This window comes from Magnusiomyces paraingens (assembly GCF_902498895.1).
Source record: "Magnusiomyces paraingens strain CBS 517.90 genome assembly, contig: contig1, whole genome shotgun sequence".
Taxonomy (NCBI): domain Eukaryota; kingdom Fungi; phylum Ascomycota; class Dipodascomycetes; order Dipodascales; family Dipodascaceae; genus Magnusiomyces; species Magnusiomyces paraingens.
In genome coordinates, this window is record NW_022474067.1 from 1,182,391 (window position 1) to 1,198,179 (window position 15,789).

At 36.6% G+C, this 15,789-nt stretch overlaps 5 protein-coding genes across 5 annotated transcripts; 2 read left to right on the plus strand and 3 right to left on the minus strand.

The window, feature by feature from the left end:
- Positions 1-2,045: 2,045 nt before the first annotated feature.
- SAPINGB_P000354 (uncharacterized protein) lies at positions 2,046-2,434 on the minus strand (the record flags this gene model as incomplete). Its single annotated transcript, XM_031995078.1, has 4 exons — positions 2,046-2,071; positions 2,131-2,214; positions 2,273-2,356; positions 2,416-2,434. 4 exons carry the CDS (start codon positions 2,432-2,434, stop codon positions 2,046-2,048), a joined length of 213 nt encoding a protein of 70 aa, XP_031850969.1.
- Positions 2,435-8,658: 6,224 nt separating this feature from the next.
- Positions 8,659-9,780, minus strand: SAPINGB_P000355 (uncharacterized protein; the record flags this gene model as incomplete). The annotated part of the gene is made up of 1 exon (XM_031995079.1): positions 8,659-9,780. One exon carries the CDS (start codon positions 9,778-9,780, stop codon positions 8,659-8,661), a length of 1,122 nt encoding a protein of 373 aa, XP_031850970.1.
- A 784-nt stretch (positions 9,781-10,564) lies between these two features.
- SAPINGB_P000356 (uncharacterized protein) lies at positions 10,565-11,344 on the plus strand (the record flags this gene model as incomplete). Its single annotated transcript, XM_031995080.1, has 1 exon — positions 10,565-11,344. One exon carries the CDS (start codon positions 10,565-10,567, stop codon positions 11,342-11,344), a length of 780 nt encoding a protein of 259 aa, XP_031850971.1.
- Positions 11,345-11,513: 169 nt separating this feature from the next.
- SAPINGB_P000357 (uncharacterized protein) lies at positions 11,514-14,457 on the minus strand (the record flags this gene model as incomplete). The annotated part of the gene is made up of 2 exons (XM_031995081.1): positions 11,514-14,183; positions 14,293-14,457. 2 exons carry the CDS (start codon positions 14,455-14,457, stop codon positions 11,514-11,516), a joined length of 2,835 nt encoding a protein of 944 aa, XP_031850972.1.
- Positions 14,458-15,035: 578 nt separating this feature from the next.
- SAPINGB_P000358 (uncharacterized protein) lies at positions 15,036-15,644 on the plus strand (the record flags this gene model as incomplete). The annotated part of the gene is made up of 2 exons (XM_031995082.1): positions 15,036-15,038; positions 15,093-15,644. The coding sequence occupies 2 exons, from the start codon at positions 15,036-15,038 to the stop codon at positions 15,642-15,644; spliced, it is 555 nt and encodes a 184-aa protein (XP_031850973.1).
- Between the last annotated feature and the right edge of the window lie 145 nt (positions 15,645-15,789).

A 15,789-nucleotide genomic window follows, 5' to 3' on the forward strand; every position in this document is an offset into this window, starting at 1 on the left:
AGTGGAAATGGGTTGGGAAGGTTTTGGGACCGACAGACTGGTTCTCCCTGTTCCTCGTAAGCTGGCATCAGGGCCCATCTTCCGGGCTACCGGAGACGCACAGAACAGAAACCACCCGTACTAAAAAGGTACAAATGAAAACCGGCAAGTCACATAGTCAGACAATAAAAGGATAGCGCAGATGCTGATGTTATATAATTCTATAACCCTTGAATAAAAACAAACAAACAAAACGCATTGGAAAGGGCTGGATCGTGTAAAAGATAACACGTTTGCTCGACAGAGAGAATATAATGGGTTCGATTCCCAAAATACCCCCTTTTCCTAAGGATGTGTACGGGAGTATACACCTAGACTGAAAACCACAGGCTACCTTGGTTACAGGAATGCCGACTCTTCTGTACAGTCTAAATAGCCTGCAGGTGATTGCGGGCCGTATCTCTGGCGGAAGAGATTAAGAAATACATGGGCGTCCGTGAAGATAAGTGGAAATGGGTTGGGAAGGTTTTGGGACCGACAGACTGGTTCTCCCTGTTCCTCGTAAGCTGGCATCAGGGCCCATCTTCCGGGCTACCGGAGACGCACAGAACAGAAACCACCCGTACTAAAAAGGTACAAATGAAAACCGGCAAGTCACATAGTCAGACAATAAAAGGATAGCCCAGATGCTGATGTTATATAGTTCTATAACCCTTGAATAAAAAAAAAAAAAAAAAAAAAGGTGATACGCATTGCAACATATTAGAAAAATGTTGTAATTGGGCTAAATCAAGAATAACCAAAATTGATTGGAGGATAAATTGGGTTTCATTCATTTTACAAAAAATATGAAACCCAGAGATGAAAATGTGCAACTTATTTTACCTAATGGAAAACTTCATGAACCCTAGAAGGAAGTTAAATTGCTTGGAATCACTTTGAACAATCTGCTTGATTTTAAATCTCATATTTTGAATAAAATCAACAAAGCAAGAAAGGCTGTTGGTGCTATTTGGCTTCTTGGTGGCGTGCAAAAAGGTATGCAGGGGTCTGCAGTCAAATCACTATATATTGCTTGCGTAAGACCAATTGTGGAATATGGCTTGGAAATTTGGGATCATAAAATCTTGAAAGGAAAAATCCACAAGGTGAAAGTGATGTAGAACATGGCTTTGAGAAGAATTGTTGGTGCTTATCGCACGACTCCTATTGCGGTATTGCAAAAGGAAGCTGGTATTATGCCATGTATATATATATATATATATATATATATATTTGATGGGGATGGTGAAGAGAATGCTACTATTAATTCCGATACCAATTTTAATAGAGAAATTAATAATAGGATTGATCATAATACAGATGACGGTTATAACAAGAATTTTAACGCTCAAGCCAATGTCGATGGCAACGCAAGCAGGCACAAAAATGTGAGAATGGACAAAGAAGTAACTAGGAAATAAAATAAAAAATTGAATGAAAAGGGATCAAGAAGAAAATTGGTTAATTAATTCACTCCAAATTCGAAGAAATATTCAAAAGTAGTAAAAAAGGAGTTAGGGGGTAAGGTGTAAGCCAACAAACATGGTAAAATTGAAGAACAGAAAGCACAATCGGTTGATTTCCACAACACAAAAAAATCGAGAAAGAGGGTGAATCATACTTTCATCAATGGTAAATGTGGTTCCTCTGATTATCCAAGAAGTGGTCAAAAGGCAGGGTCAAGGTCGGCACTCCTTGATTATTCTGCGACCAACCATCAAAACATTGAATAACTGAAAGCACAATGGGTTGATATAATAGTGTTGTAAATGTTTGTAGGTAATTGAGTGTGTAAATGTGTAAGTATGTGAGTGTGTTGGAGTCGATTAATTGAAGTGGTAATAGAAGTGGTAGTTGTGGCTGTAGATGCAGGTTGTCAGAAACAACGTTCACCAGTTCCATTAGTTTATACAAGATTTGTCCACAATGTTGAATATATCATCATTAACAACAGATAGAAAAAGTCACTTTGATTAAGGTGTCGGTAAAGGAACCTTTTGAGGAGAACCATGACTGTATACCTTTTAGGTTGGGTGAATCGCATGTAAATCTAAAAGAAAGTTAGTTCAATGACCTAAGTATTGGGTATATTGGAATAAGTAGACTTACCAAAAGACGACTGCAACAATAACGAAATTAATGGTGGCAAAGAATGACAGTATAGCCTTGAGGTTGAGTGAATCGCATGATTGTCTAGTAAAGGGTTAGATCAATGACCAAGTATTAGGTATATTGGAATAAGTAGACTTACCATAAGACGACTGCAACAATAACGAAATCAATTGTGGTAAAGAATGACAGTATAGCCTTGAGGTTGAGTGAGTCGCATGATTGTCTAATAAAAGGTTAGATCAATGACCTAAGTATTGGGTGCATTTGAATAAGTAGACGTACCAAAGAAAGACTGCAGCATGTTGAAAGTAATAATTTAAAAAAATGTGGACGATAGAGTTTATGAATATCTTATGGGATAGTAAATAATAGATCATAATTGATAATAGTGATAATAGTGATAATAATGATAATCGTAATTCCTGGTTGCAAATAGTGGTATATTGTTGGTAATAGTAAATTAAAGTTGATAGTGGTAGATGGTGATATAATTGTTAAGGTGTAGGTTAAAAAAAAAAAAAAAAGGGGAATAAAAATGAAAAAAAAATAAAAGCATAGAAAAATAAAAAAAATAAAATAAAAAGTGCTAGGAAGAATGAATGAAAGTTGAAAAGAAAAAAAATCAAAAAGGCAGGAGGACGGCCTTTTATTTATGACTCCATAGTTCATTATTATTATCAAATATGACTTCTTCTTATTGGAATTTCTCAACTGAATAACACAATTATGAGGTGGTCAATAGGGAAGGGTATGGACGACACTCTTCAATTAATCTGCTACCAACCACCAAAACATTGAATAACTGAAAGCACAATGGGTCGATTCACCACAACACAACTTAATCGACAAAGGGGCTGACTCACACTTTCATCAATGGTAAACGTGGTTCCTCTGGTAATCCAAAAGGTGGTCAATATGCAGGGTCAAGGTCGGCACTCCTTGATTATTCTGCGACCAACCATCAAAACATTGAATAACTGAAAGCATAATAGGTCGATATAATAATGTTGTAAATGGTGCTGAGGTGGTGGTAGTGAGGTAGTGGTAGTGAGGTAGTGGTAGTGAGGTGGTGGTAGTGAGGTGGTGGTAGTGAGGTGGTAGTAGTGAGGTAGTGGTAGTGAGGTAGTGATAGTATGGTGGTGATAGTGTGGTGGTGGTAGGTGAAGTAGTAGTTGAAATCGTCGATGAATTTGAAGTCGTCACATCTGAATAACCATAATTATAAGTCCCTCGAATATACCTTGGATGAGATATCAGGTTTGGGACATTCTGTGGTATATTCATATTGATCATCTCGTTTACAAAGGAACCTATGTTAACAAACGCTGATCATTTAACATTGACCTCAAGCCTATTGTGTATTTTTTCTAGTAGAGAGTTAGATTACGAACCTAAATATTAGATGCGTTGGTATATGAAAACTTACAAAAAGTAGGCTTCAACAATAAAGGAATTATTGATGGCTTGATATGACTCTAGACCCCCGATGTTAAGTCTAGGGGGTGTTTGTCTATTAGAGTGTTAGATCAATAACTTAGGCATAGGGTGCATTGGGTATGTTGACATAAGAAGACTTACCAATAAACGACTGCAACATGTTGAAAGTATAATAGTGAACAAATGTGAGGGAAAGTGTTTATGAATAGTGTGGTATGGGAAATAGTTATCAATCATGGTTGATAGCAGTAGATGACAGTAGATGATAGTAGATGGTAGTCGATGATAGTAGATGATGGTAGTTGATAGTAGTTGATAGTAGATGATAGTAGATGATAGTAAATGATAACTGATTATAGTCGATAAAAGTAGATGCTAGTTAATAGTAGTAAATGATAGTATATGGTCCTGGTGATATTTCTAGAGGTAAAAAATAAAAAAGAATAAAAAATTTGAGAAAAGTTAATGGTAAAAGAAAAGAAATAAGAATCAAAAAGACGGGGGAAATCACTTTTATTTATACCTCCTTACAATTTTCTTCAGTGAAAATAAATCTTTTTTTTATGGAAATCTTTTTAATAAATTAAAAAAATCAATATATCATTGATCTTGTTGTGGGTTTTTTTTAACTATCCATACTTGTCACATGCTAAAATATAATTCTTAGAAAGCTAGCCTAGTATTATAATTGTTCATACTCTTCATTGAAGTATAAGTCTTAAACTATTTATAAACATTCTAAAATTGAAGATATTGAATACTATTTTAAAAAAATTAATAATAATAAATAGATTTTAGAATGAGAAAATACACAACTACTTACGGTCAAGCTTAAATGCTAATTGTAAAAGGGAATCATGGACAAGTATTTGGTAGGTTGTTAGTCCAGGTTGGTGATGAGGATCAAAATTAGGGTTAGGATTAGGGTTGTTGTTGTGGTTGGGATTGTAGCTAAATTTTAATATAACCACTGAAAAGCCTGTCTCTCAAAGTTTTTTTTTTCTTTTTTTTCTTTCTTTAAATCACTATATTTTTTTATTCTGATTCTTTCATATTATATATTTTATAAAATTGAAGGTCAAAATGTAAGGTCTAGAGGAATTTTAGTATATATTTTTTGAACTGATGTTTTACTTCTGTCTATCCACATACCACCTTATCTTTGGATTAATCACCTATACATTTATTATATGAGATAAATAATAGCTTCAAATGTTTCAATTGAAGAGCCAAATTATTTCTGATAACATTGATGGAACCATAATCTGTATTTTTCATTTTGGACGTATTAAAATATATTTTAATTCTTTGCACACTTTTAAAAACAGTTTCAGTAAAAAGGTATCCTAGGTTACCTCAATGTTTTTACTATGAAAAAATTGTAAAAAATCATTGGTTCCTTCTTCTTGTATATTTTAGAAAAAATTTTAAGCAATGAAATTAGTTAGTAGTATTTTTCCTATTAACTATAATTTCTTGAGGTTTAATTGTGACAGCAATAATACCACACCTCAAAAATGTTCAGGGATATGTACACATATTGTAATATGAAATGTTTTTAACAAACATCCTTAGAAAATGTGTATCAACCTTTAGTTAAAATTTCCTAATAATTTTAGATATTTTTAGCTGATTTTGTATTTGTAAAGTTTTTTGGTAACAAGAGATCTCTACATTTTTTAATCATTGAAAAAAAGCAGAAGATTTTTATTTTGTTGTACTGTTATTTCTACTTTTTCAATTTCTTACCTTGCCAGTGATACGCTAAACCATGAACCTAATATTTTTTTTTATTTTTTTAAATTGACTCTGCAAGCTTATATAATCACTAAGTGTATAAGGTTTCTCAACATCTTCCATCCCCCCAACACAATTCGACATTGATTTTGCAAAAAATGAAAAAAAAACAAGAAAATTTCCTAAACAACAAGTTTTCAAACAAAAAAAATAATATCAAATAATTAGATATGCAAAAATGATTCGACCCAGGATCGAACTGGGGACGTTCTGCGTGTTAAGCAGATGCCATAACCGACTAGACCATCGAACCATAAATCATATCTAGAACACCTTATATTGCATACATAAAGGGCACTATGTTTTAATTACCATAGTGAATAGCAGTAGAATATAAAATAATGGCATCAGGACTTATTTTCGGGCTGTTGGAGATGCAATGTTGAAGCCAAAATTAAAAGTTTAATATGAAAACGAAAAGATATATAGAATAAACAAGAAGGATAGCACAGATGCTGATGTTATATATAATTCTATAACCCTTGAATAAAAAGAATTAAACGAAAAAACGAAAAAACGAGCCTAGGTATTTCAGTATTAATACTTAGTTTTTCACAGGCTATAAAAACTTTGGCGCCCAAAGATATTAGTTTCAGTCATTACTAGATATAGATGTATGCAATAGACATTAAATGATGTCATTTTTTTCTAATTTTTTTATTAAAAAATTAATTTCTCTTAAAGTAAATAAATATAAATAAAATAGACTTTTTTTTTTGAAATTATTTTTATTTTAGAATTATCTCGTTATAACGAGATATCAGAGCCTATTTGAAGGGTATAGAAAATACAAATGTTGATACCAGAATAAAATATTATTGTGAAAACTTAAGTATATATATATGAAGTAAAAATAATGATTTAATACATGTTCTTTGTTTAAATTTTGCATATATTTGTTTGTTTGTTTTTATTCAAGGGTTATAGAATTATATATAACATCAGCATCTGTGCTATCCTTCTTGTTTATTCTATATATCTTTTCGTTTTCATATTAAACTTTTAATTTTGGCTTCAACATTGCATCTCCAACAGCCCGAAAATAAGTCCTGATGCCATTATTTTATATTCTTGTTTGTTTGTTTGTTTTTATTCAAGGGTTATAGAATTATATAACATCAGCATCTGTGCTATCCTTCTTGTTTATTCTATATATCTTTTCGTTTTCATATTAAACTTTTAATTTTGGCTTCAACATTGCATCTCCAACAGCCCGAAAATAAGTCCTGATGCCATTATTTTATATTCTACTGCTATTCACTATGGTAATTAAAACATAGTGCCCTTTATGTATGCAATATAAGGTGTTCTAGATATGATTTATGGTTCGATGGTCTAGTCGGTTATGGCATCTGCTTAACACGCAGAACGTCCCCAGTTCGATCCTGGGTCGAATCAATTTTTTGTATTTAAAATGTATTTTTTTAAATAATTTTTGGCAATTTTTTTCAGATAAGAATATCATTTTGTTATGATGGTTGTGTTTTGGCATGTTAGGTTGACAATCTTTTACAGTGGTCCTAAGTGCCTAAAAAATTGTTAACGTTGGAAGATTATGTAAGCTAATTTTGGGGTGGTAATGCGTGGGATTAGTCGTTTGTTGGTGGTGTAAAAAAAAATTAAACAAAAATTAAAACGATATCTTGTATCTTGACAAAACTACTTGGTAAAAAAACAAATATAATAGAAGTTTCCGTATAAAAAGTTGGTTAAATTGTTATTTCGATTTCATTTTTAATAGTTATGACGACTATAATTTACAATATATACTTCAAATTAACAGTGTTTAGTGGGTTTAAAAATTTAAAATTTTAAAATTTTCAAGAGTTATTTCACAATTACTTCTTTTTAACTGTAAAGTTATGATAAATACATGTATTTATCATTAATAAAACTTGACTATATCGATCTTCAATATATAATTTTAAAATATTTCTACTACACTAATATGTTAATTTATAATGGTTTGTTAGGTGGTAGAAGTAAAATCGAAAAAACCAAGTGTATATAACCAAAAGTTTAAAGAATAATGGACTTTTGAATAAAATACCTTTTTTTTTACACACTTGGTAAATTAAAAGTCTTTCATTCTTTTATAATCTTTAATTATAAAAAAAAATTCAAAGAAAAAAATAACGCTATAAGTTTTGCTTAAGATTTTGCACCATTTTCTGTAAAAATTGGACTTTTGAAAATATAGAAAAAATAAGAAAAAAGGTGGTTTAGAAAAGTCTTATAACCCTTGCCCTTGTGGAATATTGAAAGTTTACACCATTTTTAATCGGTTCTCTTTTAAGAAGAAAGCAAGTTGGATTTACTATATGTTACGTAATATTCTTTGTGTGTATTTTAGTATGGGGGTCCCTGATTTTTCCCGCATCTTGTGTGTAAATTAGCATTAAAAAAAATTCATATAATTTTAGAAATACCATATTTTTTTTTTTAATTTTTTGGCTTTATTTTAGAAAAGTATATTTTAAAAAAGCAAAATGTCACTCCGAACAAAGGTTCCCTAATTGCCCAAACATATCTTGTTGATTAAAAAAAACTCATTTTCCTTTTTTTTTTCCTTGGATTTTCAATCAGATTTTTTTCAGAAATTGTTTGTTTGTTAATTTCTTTTTCATTCAAGATTTATAGAATTATATAACGTCAGTATCTGCGCCCATTATTTTAGCTTTTACTATATATCTTTTCGTTTTCATAATGAACTTTTAATTTTACTTCAACATTGCATCTAGAACAGCACAAAAATAAGTCTTTCAGCCAGTATACAAAGAAATAAAATTGTTAAATACCAAATATAATAAAAAACAAAGTCTTCTAATTTTTTGAATTCTTATTTTGTTGATTTAATTATAGTATTATGCTAAGTAACAACAAGAAAGTGGTCCGATGGTCTAGTCGGTTAGGATGTCTGCTTTACACGCAGAAGGTCCCCGGTTCGATCCCGGGTCGGATCATGCAATTATTTTTTGTTGTGTATTTACTTGCCTTAACAAATTTTTTTTTTTTTTTTTGAGTGCTTCTGATTTTTTTCTGTTTCAATTGTAACTAAAGTGAACTACCTATTAAGTGATCGGGTTTTTTTTTTTTTTCCAAAGAGACTGTTAAATAAAAAATTCTTAGGTTGCCGTTTGTACCGTTAATTTACTAAATGTTTTCTAATGGTAGCTATTTTACTATTTTATGTGTAATTTTTTTTTCAATGACTATTTCGTAAAATGCTTATAAACGTATAACGGTTTTTTTTTTTTTTTTTTTTTTTTTTTTTAAAGAGAAATCCATTTATCAATTGCCGCTTGCAAAAGTTGCAGCTACAATCAATGGGAAGACGAGAGTAACATCGGCATAGATTTTAATTTTCTTTGCATCTGCACGAATCTTCCCCCATGAGACGGCTTCGTCAGGTCTAGCACCAGCATCACTGCCGTCAAACTCCTGACCAGTGTTGATATAGACGGCGTAGTCTGCACCGTTGCGCATGAGACACGCGTTGCAAATGTGGTGCTTAATGATACCACCGCCAAGAATAATCATACCAGCGCGTGGAGCTGTCATGGCAAGAGAATTGATTTTACGAATATCGGCTACAATGTCGAGACGTAGCTGGCGTGGAGAGGCCTTGTAAGTATGGAAGAAGAGCATATCACCGAGAGAACCGTCTGTGATGGCAGGGCAAAAAACAGGAATGTCGTTTTTCCAGGCCCAGTAATAGACTGAATCTTCGTCATTGATTTCCTTACCGAGCCGTGCAATGAGCTTTGAGGGCGTCCACCAAGCCGGCGACTCAGCATCGTTAACATCGCAGCCGGCACCCAGACGCTTTTCTGCAGCTTCCTCTTGTTCCTTCAGCATTTGGTCATAGATGGGGATGATCCACTCTTCAAACTTGACGTAGTTGTCGTTGGGCACCAGCAAGTTGCCGATACGGTTGAGACCCTTGTCACGAAGCTCGGCACCAGGAAGGGCAAAGTCACCGACATAGGTTTTAGCTAGACATTTGATAAAGTCTTCTTCGATACCGCCGGCGGTTGTGACGATGGCTGAAACCATTTTGTGCTTGACTAAGTACTTGAGGGTTTCACGGAGACCCGACGAAATGAGGTTGGAAGTATATCCGAGGAAAATGGTAGTCTTTTGCTTCTCGCCGGTATCTGGATGTGTGCCTTCCCATGCACGCATCTCGTTGATAATATCGCAAGCAACACCAAGGTTGGTGGCCTGGAATCCCATGTTCTTCATTCCAGCAACAAGATCGGCTGCTGAAATGGGCTTATCCTTTGAGTATTTATCAAAATCAACTCCAGAGACTTCAATGGCATCGTCAAGAGCGACTGAAGGTTTGAGAACGGCATCTGTGGCCAAGGCAGGACCCGAAGCACCGACCTGGGTATCTTTAGTTGAAGCCATTTTTTTTATATATATATAAATATATATTAAATATATATTTTATTGACTGGTATATAAAGTCGTTGGGGTATCAAAATGTTCCGGGTCGGGTTTTTTTTGTGTTTGTGTGTGCGCGGCAAATAAAATTTTCACAAGGCAAATTTGTTTTTATTTTATTTTATTTTATTTTATTTTATTTTAATTTTTTTTTTTCCAGCCGTGGAAAAATCTAAACTTGAGGCAGGTCTATGCGGCTGTTATTATTAGTAATCTTTACTAGATTACATAATATAGATCCGCGGATATATTAATGCCGTCCGGGTATCTTTAGTTCTTCCATTACACCGAAATATTACAGTAACTTTCAATATTACTTAATATATATTAAACTTACCAATTGGTATGATGTAAATTTTGGCCGTGTGTCTATAATACTCTTTTGAATTTTCACTGGAAAGAATGGCATCTTTTTATTGGCTACATTTTTTAATTCTTTCATTTTTTTTTTTTTTTTAAAATCTTTTCTTTTGTCTTTTCCTTACAACCCCTCCATCCATCCATCACCATCCATCAATCCCCCACCACCACCACCAACCTATCCAAACCAAACCAAAAAAAAAAAAAAAATACTTAAAACCTCCGCCTTTCCCGCCCATTTTTGCCCCAGAAAATTTTTTTTCCTTTTTTTTTTTTTTTATATTTAATTCTTTTCTTTCTCTCTCTCTCTCTCTCTCTCTCTCTCTCTCTCTCTCTCTCTCTCTCTCTCTATTCTTAATCAATTAATCCTTAAATCCATATATCCACAATGTCTCAACCAGAAGAACTCAAGAAGATCATCGCTGACCTCGAGGCTAAGGTCTCTTCGCTCGAGTCCCAGCTTAAGGAAAAGGCCGACGCCCTTTTCCACCCCGCCGCTCAAGTCCCTAAGTCTATCCGCATGGTCCTCATTGGCCCCCCCGGTGCCGGTAAGGGTACTCAGGCCCCTAACCTCAAGGAGAAGTTCTGTGCATGCCACCTTGCTACCGGTGATATGCTGCGCTCTCAGGTTGCCCAAAAGACTGCTCTTGGTGTTGAGGCCAAGAAGATTATGGACCAGGGTGGCCTTGTTTCTGATGAAATCATGGTTAATATGATTAAGAACGAGCTTGAAAACAATGCCGAGTGCAAGAACGGTTTTATCCTTGATGGTTTCCCCCGTACTATCCCCCAGGCCGAGCGCCTTGATACCATGCTTGAGGAGCGTAAGACTCCCCTCCAAAAGGCTGTCGAACTCCAGATTGAGGATGACCTGCTTGTTGCCCGTATCACTGGCCGTCTCGTCCACCCTGCTTCTGGCAGATCTTACCACCGTCTTTTCAACCCCCCCAAGGAGGACATGAAGGATGATATCACTGGCGAGCCCCTCGTCCAGCGTTCTGATGACAATGCCGATGCTCTTAAGAAGCGTCTTGTCACTTACCACGCTCAGACCGCCCCTGTCGTCTCTTACTACAAGAAGACTGGCATCTGGGCTGGTGTCGATGCTGCCCAAGACCCCAAGGTTGTTTGGCAATCCATCCTCAAGTGCTTTGAGAATGCCAAATAAATATATTAATTGTACAGTTGTTTGTCTATAAAAAAAATAATGTTTTGATGATTTTTCTAAAAAAAAAAATGATTTCTTTATTCACGGTTTTTTATTTTTTTATTTTTTTATTCTATTTTTATTCTCTTTAAAAATGGTTTATTTATTTCTTCTTGTCAAGTTACTGGAATTACTCGGTTTCCTCGCGTTTCCGCTTAACGGAGGCTAAAATTGCCGTCAAGTCAATTCCTCCAGGAAGGTCAAGTATGGGCGCAGAGGAAGAAGAAGAAGAAGATGTTGTTGCACTTCCACTAGTAACCGCGGTAGGTGCGGAAGGAAGATTGGGTGGTGCTGCAGTTAGTGCCGAAACCGGTGCCGAATCTTGAGCCAAAGGCTGACCAGATGATGATGATGACGATGATGATGATGATGACGACGACGACGATGACGATGACGACGACGTCGACGATGATGATGATGAGGGTCCTTCACCTACCCGCTTCAGAAAATCATTCCCACCACCGCGTTCCGCCTCTGCAAAACAAGTCGCGTGGAAGTACCGACCCAAAATGTGAACTGCGTTACGCCACACCCAGTCCTCAGCATCAGCATTAAATGAGGTTTTGAACTTCTCCCGGCAGATACCACATCCTTGCGCCACAACTGACTTGTCTCCAGGAACAAGAACGTACTTGGCCTGTAATTGAGCAGGTGTCAGTTTCGCAAGAGAAGGTACGTCCTGCGCACCCGTCTTTCCTCCTCGTTGGTTGGTAGTTCCGAGTGAAGAAGAAGAAGAAGAAGAAGAAGAAGAAGAAGAAGAAGAAGAAGAAGAAGAAGAAGAAGAAGAAGAAGAATTGGATCCTAAAGACGGCTTAGACCCAACCAAACTAACATTTGTAGACCCTCCAACAGTAGTAGAAGTAGGAGAAAAATCTCCACCATCAGCTCGGTTTTTATTCTTACCACGGGCACGGGCCCGTCCTCGATTCCGACTACTCAGCGCGCCAATTGCGGTTCCTGCAACAGTTGCAGTCATGGGCACAATTAGTGCAACTTGAGTCTCGCTCTCATCTTTATACTTGATCCACTCCTCTTCTGTCAAAAACCACGACCGCACTTGTGTCCAATTCTCGTCCCGTAGCTTTTTATTCACCCGGAAATGCCAGTCCGAATGTGCTTCTCGCACTTTCCGACCTTCAACTGTGTCCGGGAACCGTTTCCCGCACGTACTGCACCGTTTTGGCATACTACTGTACAACAACCCAATCAAATCTCCTCGAGGCTTGTTCAGAGACTCTTCCGTCAACTCTACTGTCTGCAACAATGCACTCAATTCCCCACTTTTCTTGCCCGCCCCATTAGCACTGCCATTACTTCCTGTTCCTGTTCCTGTTCCCACTCCTCCATTGCTTACTCCATTGCCTCCAAGAGATCCTGGAGAGGCCCCCACACCATAGGGCAATGCACCCGTTTGGCCTGCAGGCCCTGTGGGAATCGGTGTGCTGTACATTCGCGCGGCATGGTTCCCCCGTAAACCAGCCCGCCCAGTTTGCGCGCCATATGGCTGCGTCACATACGGTTTCGGCGGAATAGGTGCAGGCGCAACTACATTGGCAGCAGCCGCCGCTGCTGCCGCTGCCTGGATGTTGGCAATTCCCTGTAATGCAGACAGCAGATCGTAATTGGGCGCATACTGCTGTTGCGGTGGTGGGAGCTGCTGCTGCTGCTGCAGCTGCTGCTGCAGAGGCAAAGACTGCTGGTTATACATATCATTCATCAGGTAAGAATTGCTACCCATTAGTGTGCTTGCAGCGTTTGGATACACTTGCTGCTGATGCATCATATTATACTGTGGTTGCTGCTGCTGCTGTTGTTGTTGTTGATTCGACATGGACACAATTTGCTGCAGTTGTTGCAGCTGTTCAGGTGTCAAGTTGAGTTGTTGGTTTTGGCTTTGCGGTGAATTTTTCACTTTTTGTCGTTTGTTTTTGCGATTTAATGCTGATTGTTGTTGCTGTAGTTGTAGCTGTAGTTGCAATTGATGCTGATGCTGTAGTAGCTGTTGTGCCTGAGTCGGAGAACCCGATGCGGGTCCTGTAGGAATTGGTTTAGATAATGCAGCCTGCTGTGCTGGTTCTTCACGTTTGAACCGCTCTAGTTCTTCACTTGTATACGAAGCTAATTGTTTCTGAATCATTCCCAAAACATCTGCTTGGAATACCTTGTTGGCTAGTTGATCCTTAAGTTGATTCAAAATGTTGATTTGCATTGGCGTGTTTTCATCTGAAGGATCTGTAATGCGACGTTGTTCAGCCAAATGTAACAGGCTTTCAATATGCTGTAGCAGGTCTTTTTGTGACATGGGAATATCGGCAGAAAACGCCTTCATTTGACGGTACATTTCCCGGTCTTTATCGGAACCAGCTGGTAGTAGTAGTAGTTGTTGTTGTTGTTGTTGTTGTTGTTGTTGTTGTTGTTGTTGTTGTTGTTGTTGTTGTTGTTGTTGTTGTTGTTGTTGTTGTTGTTGTTGTTGTTGTTGCTGTTGTTGTTGTTGTTGCTGTTGTTGTTGCTGCTGAGGCATCGCTGGTAAATGTGGTTTAATTCCCTGTGCCTTGTTCAAAAACGCTTCAAGCTTATTCATAGGCACCGAGTCAAACAAAAGTGTTCCATTAGCAGTGGGTTGTTTCCAAGTCAGAAACAGCTCATACATTTTGCGTCTAATAGAATCATTGACAAGAGTATATGCATCACAAAATACCATGTATAGATTTAAGCCAAAGTAGATTGTGTATGGCTTGCCAACATTTTTACAAATGGAGTCTAGCAGATAAAGCCCATAGAGTTTATTTTGGGGTGAACACTGAAAGCCAAAAAAAAGTTAGCTGTAAAAAATAAAAAAAAAATATAATAATAATAATAATAATAATGATAATAATAAAACTATACAACGTTTGAACTCTCAGACGTACCTTAGATATATGCTCCTCAATAGTTTTAGTGATTGCTTTGGCCGCATGTATGTTTTCCTGGGCAATGATTGTGAGGGTAGAGATAATGGGTCGCGAGTTGGATGTTAGGTCCTGCAGCGACGTGAGATAGTCCTGCCGAATGGCCTCGATCTCGTCTTGCGACATGAGAGTTTTGTACAAATAGAAAAAAAAAAAAAGTTTTACTTGATAATAAGAAATAAGAAGAAAATGTTTGTTTTACTATGTATGGATTACCAGTGAAGAAAGTACAGTGTAGTTTTTAATACTTTTGCAAGTCTACAGCTGGCAAATTTTTTTTTTTAAATATTTTAAGGAGGGGGAGGTTAGTTGTGGTGGTGAAAAAAAAAAAAAAGTGTAGAGAAAAAAAAAAAGGAGATTTTAAATGGCCAACAAAAATTAAAATTAACGTTAATAAAATTACGTAACAATTAATTATAATTAAAAATTACATAATATTAAATACTATTTATAACATAATACTTGATACTTAACACTTACAATTTAATATATGATACTTAAAATATAAACACACACGTGATAGTATGCTTTACCACGTCAAACTTAAGGCCCACTTTTGTGCCACCGTTTTTTTTTTTTTTTTTTTTCTCTCCTCCTTTTGTCTCTCTCTTCTAAACCTATTCTTTTTTCTTCTTCACGCCATCATAATCACCATCAGTACCCAATCCACTCTAACTATAACTACACACCTGTCCTAAAAAAAAATGGTATGTTCATATTAACTCAATTCTCCTTGAAACAAATATCTGACCTTTTAACAGTCGTCCCCTGTTCCACCAATCTCAGAATCTGGTCTTCCTGAAGGCTGGGAAATCAGACAGTCGCGGTCGCGCAACCTGCCGTACTATCACAACCCGGCCACAGGAGAGTCGCTGTGGGAACCCCCCGCCAACACTGACACAGAGAAACTCAAGACGTACATGTCTAAGTACCACTCCAAAGCTTCGGTCCCTCCTGCCCCGCCATCAACAAATGGCGAGAAGATTCGTGCAAGCCACTTACTCATCAAGCACAAGGATTCTCGTAGACCATCATCTTGGAAAGAAAAGGAAATCACTCGAACAAAGGAAGAGGCCTTGTCTACTCTGTTAGGCCATGAAGCCCGGATTCGTTCGGGTGCAATGTCTCTTGGTGAAATCGCTACAAAGGAATCTGATTGCTCTAGCGCTCGCAAGGGCGGTGATCTCGGCTACTTTGAGCGTGGAGTCATGCAAAAAGAGTTTGAAGATGCTGCTTTTGCCCTCAAACCCGGCGAGGTCAGCCATGTTGTTGAAACATCTAGCGGGTACCACTTGATAGAGAGAACGGCTTAATTGGATTAATATGATTATGTAATGATGAGTTTATATTAAAATTGTATTAAATTATTATTAAATTCAAGGTATTGGAACAAATGTGGAAACCCCCCACCAAAAGTCCCGGTCAGCCTTATAAGCTTGATGATCATTAGAACTCAGA